The sequence below is a fragment of the Carassius auratus genome, chromosome 41, assembly GCF_003368295.1.
Source record: "Carassius auratus strain Wakin chromosome 41, ASM336829v1, whole genome shotgun sequence".
Classification (NCBI taxonomy): domain Eukaryota; kingdom Metazoa; phylum Chordata; class Actinopteri; order Cypriniformes; family Cyprinidae; genus Carassius; species Carassius auratus.
The window spans coordinates 11772745-11793894 of record NC_039283.1 but is presented as its reverse complement, the minus strand read 5'-3'; the positions used below and the strand labels follow the sequence as shown (position 1 = coordinate 11793894).

At 39.3% G+C, this 21150-nt stretch overlaps 1 protein-coding gene across 1 annotated transcript; it reads left to right on the top strand.

Moving 5' to 3' along the window:
• Positions 1-4603: 4603 nt before the first annotated feature.
• nrsn1 (neurensin 1) lies at positions 4604-16510 on the top strand. The gene is made up of 3 exons (XM_026228907.1): positions 4604-4710; positions 8910-9116; positions 14734-16510. Exons 2-3 carry the CDS (start codon positions 8919-8921, stop codon positions 15130-15132), a joined length of 597 nt encoding a protein of 198 aa, XP_026084692.1. The 5' UTR covers positions 4604-4710; positions 8910-8918; the 3' UTR covers positions 15133-16510.
• Positions 16511-21150: the final 4640 nt, after the last annotated feature.

Here is a 21150-nt window from a genome sequence, read left to right as displayed (position 1 = left end):
ATAAAGAGGGAAGAAATAAAGAAAAGAGACAGCACAAACATCAGACACAAATAAAGAGACTCAGAAAGAGGAAGCCCGTCCAGTATCAGGCGTCTTCTGACGGTCTGTTTTACATGATAAACGATGTGTGTCGTGCTGTAGATGCTGAAGCAGGTGCATGGCCTCTGGATCTGCATCACTCACACCAGATTTCCCAGCATCAATGCATTCATTTTTAATATTAACAATGCCACGGGAAATGAACATGGCCTGATCGCAGTGAGGGTCTCTGAGAAATAATGGCATCTGAAACCCTGAGCAGTATATTTAAGGGCATGAATGGAGAAAGAAATGAATATAGCCACAGACTGAGAGATAACTCCCCCCCACCCCCGAAAGCTAATGTTACGTGTTTATGACTGAACTCAATATAGACAATAATGATGCATGTCAAATCAAGATCCCGGTGAAAGTGGAGTGAAGAGATCTTTCATCTGGAAACACTCAACTAAAACAGCAGCATTTACACCATGACTCTATACGACCACCAACAACAAATACAATGCCATTGTGTAGTCACTGAAATAACACTGTGCATGCGTGTGTGTGTGTGTGTGTTCAGTTGGTCTTGAACTACTTGGACCAATTCTCTTCTCTGTCTACATGACAAATGTCATTCCGGCAGCTCTAATCCACCCAGCGCTGGCAATGTAGATGATCTTTAGGTAAGTACTATGCTATGTGTACTGTGTTTAAGTTAACTGAGACTTGTTATAGCACTTATATATCATTGCTTTTTTGTTGTTTTACATTGCTTCCACTGTCCTCATTTGTAACTCGCTGTGGAAAAAAGCATCTGCTAAATTACTGAATGTAAATGTAATCTTGCAAAAGCTTTGTGAAAAAGAAGTGTGTTGAACTGTACTGAATGTGCACTTGTTGTGTATTCACATATTTAAAGTATATTTTAAACTGCTTGCAAGAATAATAATGGGGTAAAAAATGACCACATACTTGTACTTCACCCAAAAGATTGATTGATTTATTCACTTTCATGTCTTTCCAAACCTGTATAACTTTGTTCCTTAAATATACATATACATATATGAATTTTGCTGAAGGGCATTCATAATGATGTACTTAACTACATTGATTCACAAAAGTTCAGCTAATTGCCTTGAATATAAATTTAAACTAAAACATTTATATTTAATTGCAACTCGTGCAAACATTACATTCGGTTTGCCCTCAAGAATATTTGTTTGAAATATATTATTTGCATAACAAGTACTTTGTTTTAAGTATGCTTAAGACAGGTTTGAGATGGAGAGATCTGCTTATAATATGGATACACTGACATACAGCATCCTTGGTTTGTGACTTTGTGTTTATTAATGCATGTAAATAAACATATGCTGATTTATATTAGAGCTGCTGTTGGTGTTGCTCCTTCACTCATGGAGTGATGAAATCTGAAGTCTGCGGTCAAGCCAATATCAACCACTAGGAGGCAGACGGTGTCACTCTTTTGCTCCAGTGTACAAGATTATAAACATGAAATATCAACCACAATATTACAGCACTGAATTTTGCCCGTTTCAGTTTCAGGTTAAACACATTGCAGGTAAACATGGAGGAAAGAATGAGATCAGGATGTGCTCTTTAACCCAAGCTGTATTGCATTTAAACATTTGTAACAGTGCACTGTCTATTTTGAAATGATGTATTGCTGATATAGAACTGATGTGAGAGAGAAAGTGCTTTTATAATGGAGTGCAGTGGCTCTTGTAACACTTTCAAGTGACACACACACACACACACACACACACACACACACACACAGGCTTAATGAAGTCTGCTGTTATTGCTGTATGTGTGATTATAGGACTGTCATTGTGTGGTGCATGCTCTCCAGCAACCACCAGAAGGTGACCTTTCACTGACTGTAACCATAGAAACGGAATGAGAGAAGCACAGCTTGTCCGCACACAGATAGAGCAGGAGAGAGAGAGAGAGAGAGAGAGAGAGAGAGAGAGAGATTGCTTCTGTGCAGACAAAAAAAAAAAAAAAAAAAAAAAAACAGTGATTATAAATTGAGGAAATTATTTCAGACCTGTATGATGTACGGTTAAATAGTTCCTTATTTACAGATTCAGGAAAGATACACAGCGACTAATCTTCAGCTGCATGATGGGAAGGGTGTGCATACACTGTAATCAGAGCCTTGCCAGGTGCTCATTCACAGATAAACACTGCAATATAATGAGAACCACAGACAGAAATCACCATGCCAGACAAATCCTGCACCGGCTCACCTTTTATTATAAGTAGAAATCAGTTTGTTTATAATAATCAAAGCTCTGCTTTAATGCAGCCCAAAATATATAAAAGTCAGAAGAGCTCTTATTCCAGGAATCCTTTGTGTGGTTTACGAAGCAGCATCTTCGCTGGAGCAACAGATCATGAGTGGTTGCTATAGTCAGAGGCTCCCATGATAAAAACATTACGGCAGTTTCCAGGTCTCTCTGTAGCGAGTCAATGGCTCGTGCCGGAGGAGCCGCGGGGGACCGGCAAACACGTTCTGACAGCACACATGCCATGAAATTGGAAATATTTGGTGCATAAACCCATTTCAGAGTGCAAAATTAACTGGATGCCAAATATATATATATATATATATATATATATATATATATATATATATATATATATATATATATATATTCATGTAAAATGTTGCTGTATATGTTTGATGACAATTTGGTTGTCGGTAAATCACTTTTAATATGCATCTGCTAAATGAATAAAGGCAAATGTCAAATTCAGCACAGCTTATACATGACAGATGAATCCTCACATGGAAGTGTGTGTGTCGTTCTCAGATCAGCTGGTATTAGCACTGACTGAGCACAAATGCATCTCTGCTGTTCAGTAGGAAACAATGCAGTTCTCACCAGGTGCTTGTTATATTTTCCACATATAATTTACATTTACACATTTAACTGATGCTTTTATCCAGAGTGACTTACAATAGAGGAGGCAATTTGTCAGCAATATTTTCAGTATACAATGCAGTGTTTATTAGACTGCTGGATTAGGAAACGAGGTAGAGCGGAGGAGAAAGCATTGCATGGGTTCAGAGTTGAGGAGTGCTCATGTGCTGGCTTAAAAGGCGTCTTCAGCTGCTTCTTGTTGTGCAGAACTTTGCACACTGGATGAGAAGCGGCATTATAATGCATTATGTACCAAATCCTTGTTGCAGTGCTACATAAAGTCTGTAAGATTGTACATTTTACATCCTAGTCTATATTTTATAGGCTATTGGAAACAGTAATAAAAGCAGGCTATAAGTTAGATGCCAGGTATAATTTTTAGAATAGATACCACCGATCTCCCATGATTCTGAAAACAAATTTTCAAGATTTTGAGAACTTTTTTTTATTCAGAGCAAGGCTTTAAAGTAACCTATGTATTTTTTGTATGTCTTGTACCAGACCTCAAAATTTACCTGGTCTTCCGGCCTGGTGGTGAAGGAACAAGTCGCCGCTCGTTCAGGGACTTTAGCTGGCCACGCATAAAATGAGCCAATCTGGTTAACCAGCTTTTGAGAGATGAGAGATGAGGACTGTCGGTTAGTAAGGACTGCTCTATAAAAGGGTCCTTTATGCATTACATTGCATAAGAAAACAGTGCTGAAAAGAAAAGAAATTGCACAGATAACACACTGCTAACAAACCAGCTCAGCCTGAGACTGAGAGCAGTGTCGAACCTGACATTTGATTGAAACAAAGACTATTGATTAGTCATTATTAAGATGGCTTTTGGCCTAAAGCTCACCAGAAACAGCCAGCGCTCGGGATGTAAATAATTGACTATAGTGTTACAGCACGAACAGAAATCATTATGTGAGAAGACTACAGTTAAGAAGCCTAAAAGAAAATGAATCAGCCAGTTCTCACTCACATTGTTAATTAGAGAATATTGATCAAGTTATCAGTGTAGGTTGCACAGTTCTGATCTAAAATGCCTATAAGAGCCATTTTTGTAGTCTATTAATGTTGATTCATGTGAATGTGATCGAGAGAAGGCACAGCAGGTATTATTTTCAATGAATTTGGAAGAATTAAACAATTTTGACTTTCTGCAATATTTCAGTTACTAAAAATAAATTTGTATGATTTTCCTCAGCCTTGGCCTTTTTTTTTTTTTTTTTTTTTTATGTGACATTTTGCTCATACTGCACGTGCATTATTCCATGCTTCACAGAGATCCCTTATGTTAGGGATTGCTTCTTAAATAATATTGTTGGAAACTGTTATTCATAAAAAGCACAATCAATTACATGCAAATGTTATATTACATAAACAAGATTCGCATTTTTGCGAACGGCAACCACTCAGCTGATGATTGCATTATAACAACAATATCATTTTCTAAACGACAAAAGAAAAATAATCTAGTTCCGAGAGCAGTCTACCGTCCCTAGAGTGAAACACTGGGGAAGATATATTATTCAGACGAGTACAGGTGACCATATAAGGAAGGACAGAGCATTTGATAATTGCCACTGGAATCTCATTAAAATGCACTGATCACACTCTTCTCCAGGTGACTCAGAGACGCATCTGATCTGGGCTGAGGATGTGGCGCATGCGCAGTGCGTCTCTGTCAGTCGAGCGCATCGTCGGCTGTGCGGAGTGAAGAAGAGCAGCTCCACCTCGGTGATGACAGGTATTCTCTTTTATTCATTTATTCTCCAAACACTGATCTATCGAAGCTTCTCGATGACACTGCGGTAGCTCTCATAGGTCTTAACATCGGTGTTGCTCTATCTGGACGCATTTGATGGGTAACATTGTGACTGCTGCATGAATATGCGTCGATCATCAAATGGTTAAAATGCTGCTTTGTGCCCTATTGTTAAATAAGAATGACACTGTATGTTTTTAAACGCATCGGAAATATCAGCAACTATTAGACTCCCATCATATAACGGCACATCTCTAATGAGAGAAGAGGAGAGGAGAGGACAGAGTGTCTCAGATCTTCAGGAACATCAGATGACACGGAGACCTCGGGATGACGTCATCTGTGACGTGCGCAATTGAACTTCAGCTTCATACAGATATCAATTCAGTTATTGTCATTTGTAGCTGATAATATCATTCGTAATGAAACAAACGTGTGCTAATTAGAAATAAACAAACCAGAATGTCAGCATTTTAGCAAGAACACCCACAAAAGACCATTTAATGTCATTATCGTGTTAAATGAGAAAAAATAAATAAAAATAAAATATCAAGTATATCTTACATAAAGTAGCTTTAAAAATAAATATTTTATTTGGAAAAACTTAATATTTATAACATAATCTGAGAATCATCTCAGTATTTTTTTAACTACTTTTTGTCATTCTTCAATGTGTTCCATAAAATAAAGTAAGGGATACAGGTTTGAAACAATATGAGGGTGAGTAAATGATGACATCATTTTTATTTATTTATTTATTTTATGAAATTGTGTTCTAAATAAGAAACTAAAACTGCCAGTAGGTCGCGGTAAAAGTTTTTATGAATAAGTCATTGAGTCATTAATTCATTTGATTTGTTCAAATTGCAGATTAATTCAGGAATTAAGTAAATGGTTCTCTTTATGAATGGCCCTTGAATCATTGCTTCACACTATTTGTTCAAGTTGCAGATTCGTTCAGAATCGGTTCACTGCTGTGAGCTACTCGGAGACGTACAAAACAGTTCTGCTGTGGGTTTATAGATAATATTTTCATTGGCATAATTGATCAAAAACAAACAATATTGTAGCCTTTCTAAAATATAACACAATATGAACTTCTTATTTACTAAACTGATAATTTGAATTAGATTATTCAAGACAAAATATGAAAGAAAAAAAGTTGTGACATTTGCCAAGTATATTAACCCATACTCAGAATTGGTGCTCTGCATTTAACCCATTCAAGTGCACACACACAACAGTGAGAAGTGAACACACTCCCGGAGCAGTGGACAGCAGTGCTTTGCTCAAGGGCACTTCAGTCATGAGTATTGAGGGTGGAAGAGCACTGTTCATTCACTCCCTCCACCTACAACTCCTGCCAGCACTGAGACCCGAACTGGTGACCTTTGACTTTAAGTCCAACTCTCTAACCATTAGGCCACAGCTGTGACATATGACACGCACATGGTTACTGGTTACAGGTTTCTTATCCCGAGGTAAAAATCCAATTAATTTTCAAAATAAAGGAATTCATTTTTTCAAGATAGCTTATAAATTGTTAAAGACAGATCTGCAAAATCACATAATGTTTGAGTAGGTAGTAAATTTGAATTTTAAGTAGCTTGAGACTGTTAAAAAGGGTATGTTCTTTATAGAATGAATATGATTATGAATGAATGTTGCACATGATCATGTGGTACGGTATCTGTTGTGTGGCCTCATGGGATAGTTAAGGGACCACTGAATGCACACTTCAGAATCTCACTGGAAGTCGGTCATCCAGGAACATTTTGCTTACCGTTTTTCATGTCCTATACATTCAGGCGTACTGTATTACTCACCTCACATACAGTTTTGTGCATACTGTATAGTAGGGATGTTTTCAATTTCAGACGCAGTGTCAGTCTCCTTACACTCTCAGGCTACCTAAATATTTGTATATACACTGCAATAAATGCAATAATTTAGTTTTTGCCCCCATTTTTATGAGCTGAACTCAAAGATTTCAGAGTTTTTCTATGTACACAAGGCCTATTTCTCTCAAATATTGTTCACAAATCTGTCTAAATCTGTTTTAGTGAGAACTTCTCCTTTGCTGAATCCATCCACCTCACAGGTGTGGCTTATCAAGATGCTGATTAGCATCTAGTGTGCCTTAGGCTGAACACAATAAAAGACCACTCTAGAATGGTTTACTGGTCCGAAAAACCAGTCAGTATCTGGTGTGACCACCATATGCCTCACGCAAGTGCAACACATGTGCTTCACATAGAGTTGATCAGGTTGTTGATTGTGGCCTGTGGAGTGTTGGTCCAATCCTCTTCAATGGCTGTGTGAAGTTGCTGGATATTGGTAGGAACTGGAACGATCCAGAGCATCCCAAATATGCTCAATGGGTGACATCTCTGTTAAGTACGCCGGCTATGCAAGAACTGGGATGTTTTCAGCTTCCAGGAATTGTGTACAGAGCTTTGCAACATGGGGCCGTGCATTATCATGCTGCTACATGAGGTGATGGTTGTGGATGAATGGCACAACAGTGGGCTTCAGGATCTGGTCATGGTATCTCTGTGCATTCAAATTGGCATAAATAATATGCACCCAAAGTGCCAGACACCATCGAATGTGAGCATTTGCCCACTCAAGTCAGTTACGACGATGAACTGCAGTCAGGTTTAGACCCTGATGAGGATGATGAGCATGCAGATGTGCTTTCCTGAGACGGATTCTAAAAGTTTGCGCAGAAATTCTTTGGTTCTGCAAACCAATTGTTGCAGCAGCTGTCCTGGACGATCTTGGAGGTGAAGATGCTGGATGTGGAGGTCCTGGGCTGGTGGGGTTACAGGTGGTCTGCAGCTGTGAGGCCGGTTGGATGTACTGCCAAATTCTCTGAAACACCTTTGGAGATGGCTTATGGTAAAGATTTCAATTCATGGGCAACATCTCTAGTGGACATTCCTGCAGTCAACATGACAATTGCATGCTCCCCCAAAACTTGCAACATATGTGGCATTGTGCTGTGTGATAAAACTGCACATTTTAGAGTCACCTTTTATTGTGTTCAACCTAAGCCAAACCTGTGCAATGCCGTCTAATCAGCATCTTGATATGACGCACCTGTGAGGTGGATGGATTATCTCGGCAAAGAAGAAATGCTCACTAACACAGATTTAGACAGATTTGTGAACAATATTTGAGAGAATATTTGAATAGGCCTCTTGTGTACATAGAAAAAGTCTTAGATCTTTGAGTCCAGCACATGACAAATGGGGGCAAAAACAAAAGTGTTGCGTTTACGATTTTGTTCAGTGTATTTGCATATTTTGCAATAAATTAAAAAATATATTGTATATATAGATACAATCAACATCTTTAAATCTATTGTTTTACATTATTGTATATTTCTCAAGCAAGTTAAGTAATGGCACTGAAACTCTACTGACGATGGGTAAATGTGGCTAGATGTTCTGTATCTCTGCATGACATCACTTTAATTACAAATAAACAAGCTGATGTCATGTGAAGGAAGGGAGGCTCACTGATGTGCTGAAGGATGGCTGAGTCATTTCCTCACGAGCTTCATCTGTGATTTCATTACAGACTCATTTCCCCTCCTGGCCTCATCATGCTCAGATGCTCATATCTGAAGCACAGCAGTCATCAGATCTTTTTTTTTTTTTTTTTAATATTATCTCCTATTCCAGATTAATATGCAGTCAGCTTTTATTGGTAAACCTTTCAGAAAGCTGATTCTCAATTAGAGGAAAGACTATCTGTGTGTCTGACAGTAGAAAATGGGGAGGAAATCTATTTGAAATTCTGCAGAACCAAAGTGGCACAAACTTCAGCTTTAACCAAAGGACAATCATTATTATTCAGATAGTGAGGAATTAGTTGATTAAAACTGCTTGGTCAATATCTTGTAACTAGGATGCTGTTTCTTTAGGTTGTTAGGTTGGCACTCGCCAAGTGCCAAATGAAACAGAATATTGTATTAATATGAAATACATTACAGGTTAAAAGTTATATAATAATATTTAATTATTGGTTTGTTTAATTTTTATTGAATAATAATTATTAGTGTGACCCCAATTTGTTCAAACTGTTTTTTTAATGGAATAAATGCACACAGAGTTTCATGGCTGGTAAACTGAAGTGAAACGGGAACTAGATGTGGATGTTGTGTTTGTGTGCAGATGTGAAGAATGACTTCCTGCTCAGAGATCTGTGGCTCGGAGTATGCTGAGCAGAGCCATGGTGCCCTCAGCAGCGGTTACCAGGGTTATGGGGTGCGTTCCTACCTGCACCAGTTCTACGAGGAGTGCACCGCTTCCATCTGGGAGCGCGATGAAGATTTTCAGACACAGAGATCGCCGAGTCGCTGGAGCTCTGTGCTCTGGAAGGTGAGCTCTGAAGGATGCTATCATTCTGGCTATTTCTATGCAAAATGTGCCTGTTTTATGTTTGCATATGTGTTTTTGTGATTTTACGCGTTTTTGTGATTTCGATTTTATTTCGATTTTAGTTTTTTTAGTTAAGTTTAGTGCTTCAACTTCTGAAACAACATTTTCTTATTTTAATTTACTTTGTTTTGATTTAATATTTAATCTTAATTTTAATGAACAACAGTTTTTAATATGTTTAGTTAATAATCATGAAGTGATCTCTTGTTTTACTCCTGACTGTCAGAATAAAATCTGGTTTATTCTGCAGTTTATTTCTGACCATGATCAGACACTATAAGTCTGTCTGACCGATATATAAAACAACCAATAACCATTTATTTCATTTATGAAATACTTGATACCACAACAATAGACTGATGTGGGAAAAGCATGCAAGCAATTTTAATTCACGACTGACTGTACAGGAAACAAATCACAATCACAAAGCTACTTCCTCTTCAAAAACACTGAATTAACTGTATAACTTTTGGTTTCAATTGCCATTTCGTCTTACAACAATTATTAAAACAAGATAAACTTGTTAGAAAGATCATTGTATTGCAATGATTTTGTCACGGCTTCTACTGTGTCAGAGTAAGGAGAATGAAGATGCAGGAGATTCAGGAGCTTCACAATCTTTATTGGACAGCAGGGAGTACACACATATAACTTAGAGTGGACATTTAACACTGGACAAGGAAACATGGGGCAGACAACTATTTAAGTACAGAACTAAATGAGGTGTAATTAGACAAGACACACCTGAATCAAATAAACACAATCAAAACAAGGGAGAAACTAAGGCTGCATCCAAAAACATAGGCGGGTGACTTGCTGCCTCGCTGTCTTATCAGGCAATGACTTTGCAGGCAGCGTTTTTGCACGAAGGCACCTCACAAAACTGATTTCGGACAGGCTTCTGAGGCAGTGTAATGGTTTAATGATCTACAGCAAAAAATAGAGAGCTTTGGTGATAACTAAGTGAATATTTCATTACTGCAATATTGATTTCTCGCTAGAAATGACATCAAAAGTGGAAAACGTTGATCAGAAACATACATTTACACACAAACTGACCACCGACCGCAACTTTCGGACGCCACCTTTATTTTGTTTGTTTAACTCTCACAGACTGTAACGCACAGGATTGTGGCATATCAAAGGCAGCGAAGGATACATCCATGCTGCCTTCAAAAATCGGCCAGATGAAGGCATCTCAGGAGACAGGAAGTGAAGCTAACATTGAATTTGGACGTGCCTTGATGCCTCACGGCCTTGGAATGCGTCCTCCGAAGGCAGCATTTTTCAGTTTTCGGATGCAGCCAAGGTCACTGAACACATAGGGACAGAAACACAACAAAACAGGAACATAAGTCTGAAAAATACCTCCCCCTCCAGGAAGGCACATCCTCGCGCCACTTAACTTCCAGGGGACAGCTTTTTAAAAGCCCGGACCCTTTTACGGCCCGACATTATTCAAATGTGCGCGCACACACAGCTCTTTTTCCTTTTGTTAAGAATGAGTCATTTATACGTGTTTTAACATAATTTATTCATAACTAACGACTATAGGCCACTTTGAAGTTGGAATAAAGAAATAAAATAAGTCCTCTGTAACGTTGTAACATCTCAGCACTCTAAATAGGCATAGGCTCATTTAGCCTAAATTAGCCTAAAAATAGACCAATGCACCAATATATATATTTTTTAAACATTAAATTAAGATTGGTATTTGGCAATAACGAAATTAAGATAAAGGCTCTGCTGGATTTGCTTCGCCACTAGCAGGTGTCATTTAATAAAAGAATGCCAACATTAGTGAAAATACTCTGTCCACATTATGCATTTAAGACTCAATGAATGTTTAGTTATCATTTGAAAAACCTTTACTGACAGAGATTGGGCTAAACCTCTATTATTTTGTGGAGGAAAAGGAATTAATCCACTGTAGATGTCTTCAGCGCGTTCCTGCACTCACTGATGGTGTGTCATTATTCACTCATTATTCTCATTAAAACATGGTCAAAACTTTTCCACACCTCAGACTTTGCTTTAGTTGCTGGTGCAACCAAGACGTAATCACCAGAGGCAAGCTTCCGTTACACCTACTCAGCATCCATTTTCGCATCTTTCTTGCGATAATCGAAACACATTACATGACCGTTCGTTTACCTCGCAAACCGGAGCGCAAAGCCAAGCCCCACCCGAGCCCGCATAAGATTATATAAATTAAGCCCGAACCCTACCGAACCTGTCGGGTCCCATCTGGTCCTGTCGGGTCTGGGCAAAGAACTTCAGCTCTAACTGGGGCCCTCTCTGTACTAGACTCGGGATCTGAGGCCCTCCCTGGGGCAGACATGGGAACAACAGTCCTCTATTTGGGCAGGACTCAGGGATTGGAGCCGACATTGGAGCGGACTCAGGGGCTGGAGCCAACACTCTTCTCCTCCCCATTCTCCTCTTCTGGGCTGAGGTGAAGGAGACAGCTGCTGTCAGCTTAGTGCTTGGGAGTGAATTGACCAATGGCCATGATGGCAGAGCATCCGGTGTTTATGGGCTTAGGACTGGAATGGATCTTGGAGCTATATATGGAGGAAGGGATTCTGCACTGACCGGACCGATGTTAATGCAACTTTAGACCCCAGGTCAGTGCTGTTGGAGCTCAAATTCTGAAACATGAGCGGAAACGAGGGAGAGTTCACTTTGGAACAATACATGGAGGGTGCTGTTGGATGGTGAGCTGAAGCACCGACCTGCTTCCAAATGGGATTAGTACAATCTTCCACATCTACAAGGAACTCAGAGCCATTTAAATCAAGGACATAATTTATAAAGTCTGCTACTGCTACGAGTCTATAACAATCGTCGGGAGACAAGAATCTAAACAAATTGTCATCATCGAGAAGCAGGCATTAACCATCTGATCACTCCAGCTCACCAAATGTACTGTACAATACTCAGGAACTCCTCCACATATCACTCCAAAGCCTGTCCATTATACTGGACGTTCCAGAGTAACTCCTCAGCCCAGTTCATACTTTGCAGGTCCGGTGTTCTGTCAGAGCCTCTTCTGTGTCAGAGTAAGGAGTAAAAGTGCAGGAGATTCAGCTTCAAAATCTTTCATGAAGCAAAACAGCCAGGAGCACATACGTAGAAGTTAGAATGGACATTTAACACCGGACATGATAAACATGGGGCAAACAACTCAATAAATACAGAACTGAATGATGGGTAATTAGACAAGTGAACAAATTAACACAATCAAAACAAGGGAGAAACTAGGTCTCGGTGCACATAGGGACAGAAACACACACACACACAAAAAAACAGGAACAGAAGTCTGACAGATTCTTGTTTTGTCTTGTGTTTATTTATAGTGATATTCCACGCCATAAAAATTATCTGATTAATTAATCATTATGTCCCTGGGTGACGAGAGACAGGCGGAACTATTTCTCTATGATGATGTTTCTCTGTCAGATGAGTTCCGGTGTGATACTTGGCCGGTTCCGGTTGCCCCATGAGTTACGCTCAGACGCCCGGGTCAAATGAAGAAATGAGTAACAGGTGTGCGATGAGAAGGTGGCGATCGGTGATTCAGACAGGTAGCGGGAATGCGACTTATAAAAGGACTTCAGGGAGAAGGACAGAATAGGAGGTTGCGCGAGAGAGAGGTCGGTAAGAGAGGAAGTGTGACAGAAACAGATTTTCTACAGGCTGAGGATAAGAGGAAAAGTATTTTCTACAATAAAGGATGCATGGAGACTGGAGAACGGATGTACACATGTATGGTTGGAACAAGTAAAGTACAACGTCTACCTTCTATATGGTTCTATGAAGTTTGTTGTCCCCATATGGATGTGATGATTGGATGATTGTGGGCTGGAAGCTAAACACTATAAAGGTCTAAACTCTCAATGTCAGCATGCTTCTGGTTGCCCATTTACTCTCGCTGTCTTTAAGCCATAACTCTCTCGAAGCTGGATATTCTGTTCTTGCCGTGCTGCATCTGTGGGATGATTGTTTTGCTTCTAATCTATATTATGATGTTTTAACCTCTCGACGCAAGTGTATCTGTAACTGTTCCTCTTCCCCGTTGTTTTGTCTATGGCCGTCTACCCTTGTGCTGATTCTGAGTGTAAGGTGTTGACGATAAGGATCTAGCTTTTGTATCCAGTTCAGTAACGACCTGAGTTATTTCTTTCTGTATATGCATACTCCCCATTGTCTTGCCTGGAGCCAATTGTTGAAAATGTGAAGACCTCTCTCTCTTGTTGCATTGGTTTGTCTGGGAGAGAAGCTGTTCTTGCATACTCACCATTATCTGGCCTGGAGCCAATTGTTGGAAGTGTGAAGTCATCCCTCCTTTGCTGCTCTGGGCTGCCTGGAAGACACATACCTGCATACTCACTTGTCCGGCCTGGAGCTGTCTTGTTAGTGATGTGAGTTATTTCTCCCTTGTTTTCCTGACCTGTTTGGAAGAGAAGTTGTTGTTTCATACTCACCATTATCTGGCCTGGAGCCAGTTGTGTGAAGTCCTCTCTCATTTGCTGTTCTGGTCTGCGTGGAAGAGACATACCTGCATCCTCACCTGGTTCGGCCTGGAGTTATCCCGTTAACAACGGGAACTGTACTTGCATACTTACCATTATCTGGTCTATAGCCAACTGTTGGAAATGTTAAGTCATCCCTCCTTCGCTGTTCTTGTCGTCCTGGAAGAGGAGCCACACCTGGATACCCACCTTGTCAGGCCTGGAGCTGTTTTATTAACAACATGAGTGTTCTATTTAGGAAAATACTTTTAATTAAATAAAGATGAACGTATACCTTCTACTTGCTTGTTCTGTCTCTGGTGTACTCTGATAGCTCCTCGAGGTGGTGCAGGGTATAGGGGCAGGGTGTAAGGTTCCAGCCCACCCCGGCCTGTGACAACTATCCCAATACTGACCAAAATAAACTCTGGCATTGAAATACGCCATTGACACATCAATCAACTTTTTCTGAGGGGTTTATGAGGTATCTGAAGGGAACTGACTGTTTTTTACTGCCATATGATGTTTAGAAGTGCTTTGAATCTGGGCGTAACCACAGTATTTCTGCTTGTGCTTCATTCAGCCTTTCTGCTGTGTTTTTGATTAGTCATGTTTAACATACACACTCATTTATTAGGCTCAAATGTGAAGTTTATCATTTTATAAAACTTGTTTGTTAAAGCTTTTTATTTGAACTGTAAATCTCTTTTTTGATGGCAAGTGGACATTGAAACTGGTTTAACATAGGACAATGTGCTTAATATAGATCAAATCAACCTAATGTCAAGTTTGTGTCAGTTTGATTTGCATATTTGACCAGTTTTTTTTTTACGTCAATTTTGATGTTTTTTCAACATCAATTGCCAGCTGCACTGTAATAATAACTAAGAAAATACTATTTCAGTCTTCCTACTTCAAAATTTCTTGTTTCACTCAATGCGTTGTTTGCCATTTCTTTGCAAGTATTTCAAAATTCAAGAAACTCAATTTTCAGTCTTTTGATGAATGCAGTAATACGTTTCTTCCGTGCTTCTCTCCATCAGGTCTGTCTCGCGCTGGGCGCTCTGATTTTGGTAGCGGGGTTATCTGTGCTGCTGGTGGGCTATGCCACACCCCCTCGACTTGAAGCCTTTGGAGAAGATGAGCTGCTGTTTGTGGATGGCCGCGCAGTGCGCTTCAACAGGGCCCTGGATGCCTGTAAGCTGGCCGGAGCCGTGCTGTTCTGTGTGGGTGGCAGCGGGATGGCAGTGGGGCTGCTGCTGGCCGCCTGCTCTCATGGCAGCTCCAAGGAAGAGCTTCATCTGCAGCAGCGCTTCAAAGAGCGGCTCGCTGAGATCCAGGCCTCCGTTCAGCCCGTCACCCGCGCTCCCACCCCCGGAGACGCTAAGGTTCCTGTCACACTCTCCAAAGTACAAAGTGTTCAGCCCGGAGCCGAGACCTGACCTCTCATCAATCAAACCACACATTAAATGTCAGATGGTTTCGTGCAAAACAAAACAACAGTTCCTGGAACAGTAGAGATAGATAACACTGCACTCTCTCTGGCGCATATCATTTAGTCTATGTTGAGCAAGAACACTGAGAGTATTTATGGTGATTAACGTAAGTGTTCCCTGTTGATATACTTGTGCGCTACAGCTAGGAATCAGAACACCTTTAGGCTCCTGTTCCAAAGAGCAACATATTCTTCAGAGGTGTCAAGGCATGTGCGTATTAATACTGAATAAGCTAGAATAGTTCCTCTATTACAATGACCCCAAACACAGCCCCTCACTGTAATCGCAATTTGATAAATGAGAAAATTTACTTGGTAAAACTCATAAATGAGCAGAATGGAGGCCTGGCATCCGCAGCAAATTCATCACGGCTGGTTTACTAACGCTGTCATTGCTCGTTCAGAAAGCATCACGTTGGTTCATTGCCGTCACCTAAGGTGCAATTTGTCACTAAATCTCTCCTAGCGAATGCTTCGCGTTCTATTGCTATGGTCAATCAATAGTTAGTTGACAGAACACAATGTGTTCCGAGCCACAGTTTCATACATCTCAATATCACGCATCCGTTCTGCTCAAACACATCATAAAATATATTTAGGTTAAGATGCGCCTGTGGGATTATGTAATGGCCTCTCTTTGTGTTGAACATCCTTCTTGCTCCATCATTAGTGCCCTCCTTACGCTATTGTTCTGGTGGAGATAACATCATCTTTTCTTTCTGTCGGCTTTCCTGTTTCGTGTTTCTCTTTGGCTTCATGGCATGGCATGTGCCACTCATTGCTAAAAACAATTATTTTGCTTAGGTATTTGCATCTTATTATTGTTATATTTTCTAATTTGATTATCGCAAATGTTGCATGATGACAATTCAGTGAAACTTTGTAAACTACTTTCAAGAAGGTTGATAAAGAATGAAAAACAGTCATCTTTTCTTTTTAGAGTGATCTTTTGTGTTATTTATTGATTATGAATTATCATTGAACATACTGTATATGCATTCAGATGTTTGAAAATGAAGAGGCTTTCTAATAAACTTAGGATATTAAATAATCTATTAATAAGGCCTAAATGAAGTCTAAATATATAACATTTATAATATCGGCTGCTTCAAGAATTGATTCTTCTTGTTTAAACTGACATATGTAGATGTGTTTTGAGAGGCGTGTTGATCACAAACGCTGGTGATCGTCTCAAACTGTCAAATGCTCCGGTTTGGTTTGTCCATCTGCTCTTGGGAAGGAGACAAAATGTTTCGAAGCTGTTCTTGGAGAAATGTCTATTTTTCAGCAAACAGAATAAAAATGACTGTTTGTTGTTTCTTCCACTTGTTTACTTTAAATTTGATCCTTTAAAAGCATCAATTAATCAAAGCACATTAAAATGTGTTTCATCTTTCTTTCATATGGTGTATTTCTCCTCAACCTATAAAAAAGTCCATCTGGTCCAGTCTGGTGTCACAGGTTCAGTCATGCTATTAGATCCCCAAACCAAACAAACAATACTAATATACAGGTCCTTCTAAAAAAAATTAGCATATTGTGATAAAAGTTCATTATTTTCCATAATGTAATGATAAAAATTAAACTTTCATATATTTTAGATTCATTGCACACCAACTGAAATATTTCAGGTCTTTTATTGTTTTAATACTGATGATTTTGGCATACAGCTCATGAAAACCCAAAATTCCTATCTCAAAAAATTAGCTTATTTCATCCGACCAATAAAAAAAAGTGTTTTTAATACAAAAAAAGTCAACCTTCAAATAATTGTTCAGTTATGCACTCAATACTTGGTCGGGAATCCTTTTGCAGAAATGACTGCTTCAGTGCGGTGTGGCATGGAGGCAATCAGTCTGTGGCACTGCTGAGGTGTTATGGAGGCCCAGGAGTGTTGGGTCTTGCGTCTCTCAACTTTCTCTTCACAATATCCCACAGATTCTCTATGGGGTTCAGGTCAGGAGAGTTGGCAGGCCAATTGAGCACAGTAATACCATGGTCAGTAAACCATTTACCAGTGGTTTTGGGACTGTGAGCAGGTGCCATGTCGTGCTGAAAAACTAAATCTAAATCTCCATAAAGCTTTTCAGCAGATGGAAGCATGAAGTGCTCCAAAATCTCCTGATAACTAGCTGCATTGACCCTGCCCTTGATACTGGACCTCAGGTATTTTGGCATTTCCTTCTCCCCAGTCTTCCTCCAGACTCTGGCACCATGATTTCGAATGACATGCAAAATTTGCTTTCATCCGAAAAAAATAATTTGGACCACTGAGCAACAGTCCAGTGCTGCTTCTCTGTAGCCCATCTCCTGCACACACCTGTGCACGGTGGCTCTGGATGTTTCTACTCCAGACTCAGTCCACTGCTTCCGCAGGTCCCCCAAGGTCTTGAATCGGTCCTTCTCCAAAATCTGAGGTGCCTTGATACAGCACTCTGGGAACAGCCTATTCGTTCAGAAATGTCTTTCTGTGTCTTACCCTCTCGCTTGAGGGTGTCAATGATGGCCTTCTGGACAGCAGTCAGGTCGGCAGTCTTACCCATGATTGAGGTTTTGAGTAATGAACCAGGCTGGGATTTTTAAAAGCCTCAGGAATCTTTTGCAGGTGTTTAGAGTTAATTAGTTGATTCAGATGATTAGGTTAATAGCTCGTTTAGAGAACCTTTTCATAATATGCCAATTTTTTGAGATAGGAATTTCAGTTGGTGTGCAATGAATCTAAAATATTTGAAAGTTTAATTTTTATCATTACATTATGGAAAATAATGAACTTTTATCACAATATGCAAATTTTTTTGAGAAGGACCTATACACTCACGGTCTGCTGTAATACTATTAAAAAAATCATGATCTTAACCTTTATCTCTCTAGAAAGTCTCAGCTGGGCACACATTGACTTATATATTTTGTATGAATCATTAAAATACTGTCATCCTGGACACCGTGAGCCCAGAGACTGTAGTGATGAACGTGAGTTTTTAAAAGATTAGCTTAAAGGTATTCAGAAAGAAAATAGAAAAAAGTGTCGTGATTTTATTCTCACTTAAAAATCAAGTAGAGGCTTGGACCTGGAAACAGTATTCAATAGTTGATGAACGTAGGTTTGGTCACATTAGAGAGGACCAATAATCTTTCTGTTGGTGAACTTGTGTGACCAACTTGAACTTTATGCAAAATCTGCATGTGGCAATATTTCTGTCTCACAATAAATTGGCGATTGCTTGAATTAAAAAAAATGCAGTCACATTAGCACTTTTTTTTTTTTTTTTTTGCTAAATTTTCTGTGCAAATAAGGTCAATTATCCATTGTCAAGGATGTTGCTTATGAATCACAGCTCACACAGAAGTCACTCTTAACCCAAACAGATTTCTATTGTTAAATTACTTGACGATAGTGTGAATCTGAAATAAGATGACTAACAAAGTTTTATAGGAACAGTATTGCAGCTGTCAGTGTCAGGACATAGATGTTGATTTAAGTGAGTCGTGTTGAAGATCTGCTGATGGAGAGATGAGTCACTCTCATTGTTCAGCTGCAGCAGCATCACCAGATTACCTACCAGCTGTATATATACAGATTTCATCTTTTTGTGAGATGCTGTTGTTGTTGTCGTGAGTGCACTCTCTTTACACAGATTACCTTCAATAGAGCCAAAACACACTCACACACAAAGACACGCACGCACACACACATACAGGTGCATGTCAATAAATTAGAATGTTGTGGAAAAACATAAATTAGAACATGGTGACATGCCAATCAACTAATCATCTCAAAACAACTGCAAAGGTTTCCTGAGCCTTCAAAATTTTCTTTCAGTTTGGTTCACTAGGCTACACAATAATGAGGAATACTGATCTGATCAGTTGTCCAGAAGTCAATCATTGACACATTTCACAAGGAGGGTAGGCCACAAACATTCATTGCCAAAGAAACTGGCTGTTCACAGAGTGCTGTATCTAAGCATGTTAACAGAAAGTTGACTGGAAGGAAAAAGTGTGGAAGAAAAAGATGCACAACCAACCGAGAGAACCACAGCCTTATGAGGATTGTCAAACAAAATAATTTCACGAATCTGAGTGAACTTCACAAGGAATGGACTGAGGCTGGGGTCAAGGCATCAAGAGCCTCCACACACAGACAAGTCAAGAGATTTCCTGAACCACAGAAGATGTCAGAGGTGTCTTACACGGGCTAAGGAGAAGAAGAACTGGACTGTTGCCCAGTGGTCCAAAGTCCTCTTTTCAGATGAGAGCAAGTTTTGTATTTCATTTGGAAACCAAGGTCCTGGAGTCTGGAGGAAGGGTGAAGTTCATAGACCAAGTTTCTTGAAGTCCAGTGGTACGTTTCCACAGTCTGTGATGTTTTGAGGTGCAATGTCATCTGCTCTGGTTGGTACATTGTGTTTTTTTGAAAACCAAAGTCACTGCACCCTTTACCAAGAAATCTTGGAGTACTACATGCTTCTTTCTGCTGACCAGCTTTTTGAAGATGCTGATTTCATTTTCCAGCAGGATTTGGCACGTGCCCACAATGCCAAAATCACCAAAAGTTGGTTAAATGACCATGGTGTTGGTGTGCTTGATTGGCCAGCAAACTCTCCAGACCTGAACCCCACAGAGAATCTTTGGGTTATTGTCAGGAGGAAGATGAGAAACAAGAGACCAATTTTTTTTATTATTTTATTTATTTATTTATTTGTCTTATGAAGTATTCTAATTTGTTGAGATCGGGAATTGGTGGGTTTTTATTAAATGTGAGCCAAAATCATCACAATTAAAAGTACCAAAGACTTAAACTACTTCAGTCTTTGTGCACTGAATTTATTGAATACACAAGTTTTACAGTTTGAAATAAATTCACTTTTCCATGACATTCTAATTTATTGAGATGCACCTGTAGTGCATCACTTGCATTCTCTCTCTCTCTTTCTCTAACACACACACATACACACTCACTCACTCTCTCTCTCTCTCTCTCTCTCTCTCTCTCTCACACACACACACACACACACACATGTTTGTTTTTGTGTAAAGTGTGTTCATCCCATAGGTGTAATGGTTTTTATACTGTAGAAACTGTATATTCTATCGCTCTACACCAACCCTACACCTAACCCTAACCCTCACAGGAAACTTTGTGCATTTTTACTTTCTCAAAAAAACTCATTCTGTATGATTTATAAGTGTTTTGAAAAATGGGGACATGGGTTATGTCCTCATAAGTCACCCTCTCCTTGTAATACCTGTGTCATACCCATGTCATTATACAGAGTTGTGTCCTGATATGTCACAAAAACATGCCCACACACTTACTCACACTCTTTCACACACACACACACACACACTCAATCTCTCTCTCTCTCTCTCTCTCTCTCTCACACACACACACACACACACACACACACTAATAACGAATGACGTATACACATGGATCTGTGAAAGACTGTATTCAGATATGTATTTAGTTTGCATGTAGCTTATCCTTCAGGACTGATGTTAAGTCAGTTGAAATGATAATATAACAGTCATGACATGCACAACAGGAGAGACTGGAAGATGAATAAAAATCTATGTATTTAGCTCTCTTGACAAAAAGTATCTAAAATAAATATTTTAGCAAACATAACACCTATCTGATTTGCAGATATTACCACTGGAACTCACTTTATTACCAAATGTATGTTACTATATGGAAAATATTTATTTTATCAAATCCTAACTGGCAAAAATAGCTGTAATTAAATCTGTTCACAGTATTAGAATCTCAATACAATAAATTAATGATATGAATAAATGAGTAGTAATCACAGTAATGTATCATCCTCTAAAGGCACAGTTCACCCAGAAGTGATCAGTTGAATGACTTTCTGTCTTGTCACACAAAGAAGATATGTTGAAGAATGTTCTGGTCTCTCTGTTCCATCATTTAAATGTTATACAGAAAACAGGCAGAATATTTTCA

What these genes read in the sequence shown, in the direction of transcription:
- nrsn1 (XM_026228907.1), top strand. Translation starts at nt 8,919, where the DNA reads ATGACTTCCTGCTCAGAGATCTGTGGCTCGGAGTATGCTGAGCAGAGC. An exon ending in GGAGCTCTGTGCTCTGGAAG is followed by an intron (nt 9,117 to 14,733) that starts GTGAGCTCTGAA and finishes TCTCTCCATCAG; the next exon opens with GTCTGTCTCGCGCTGGGCGC.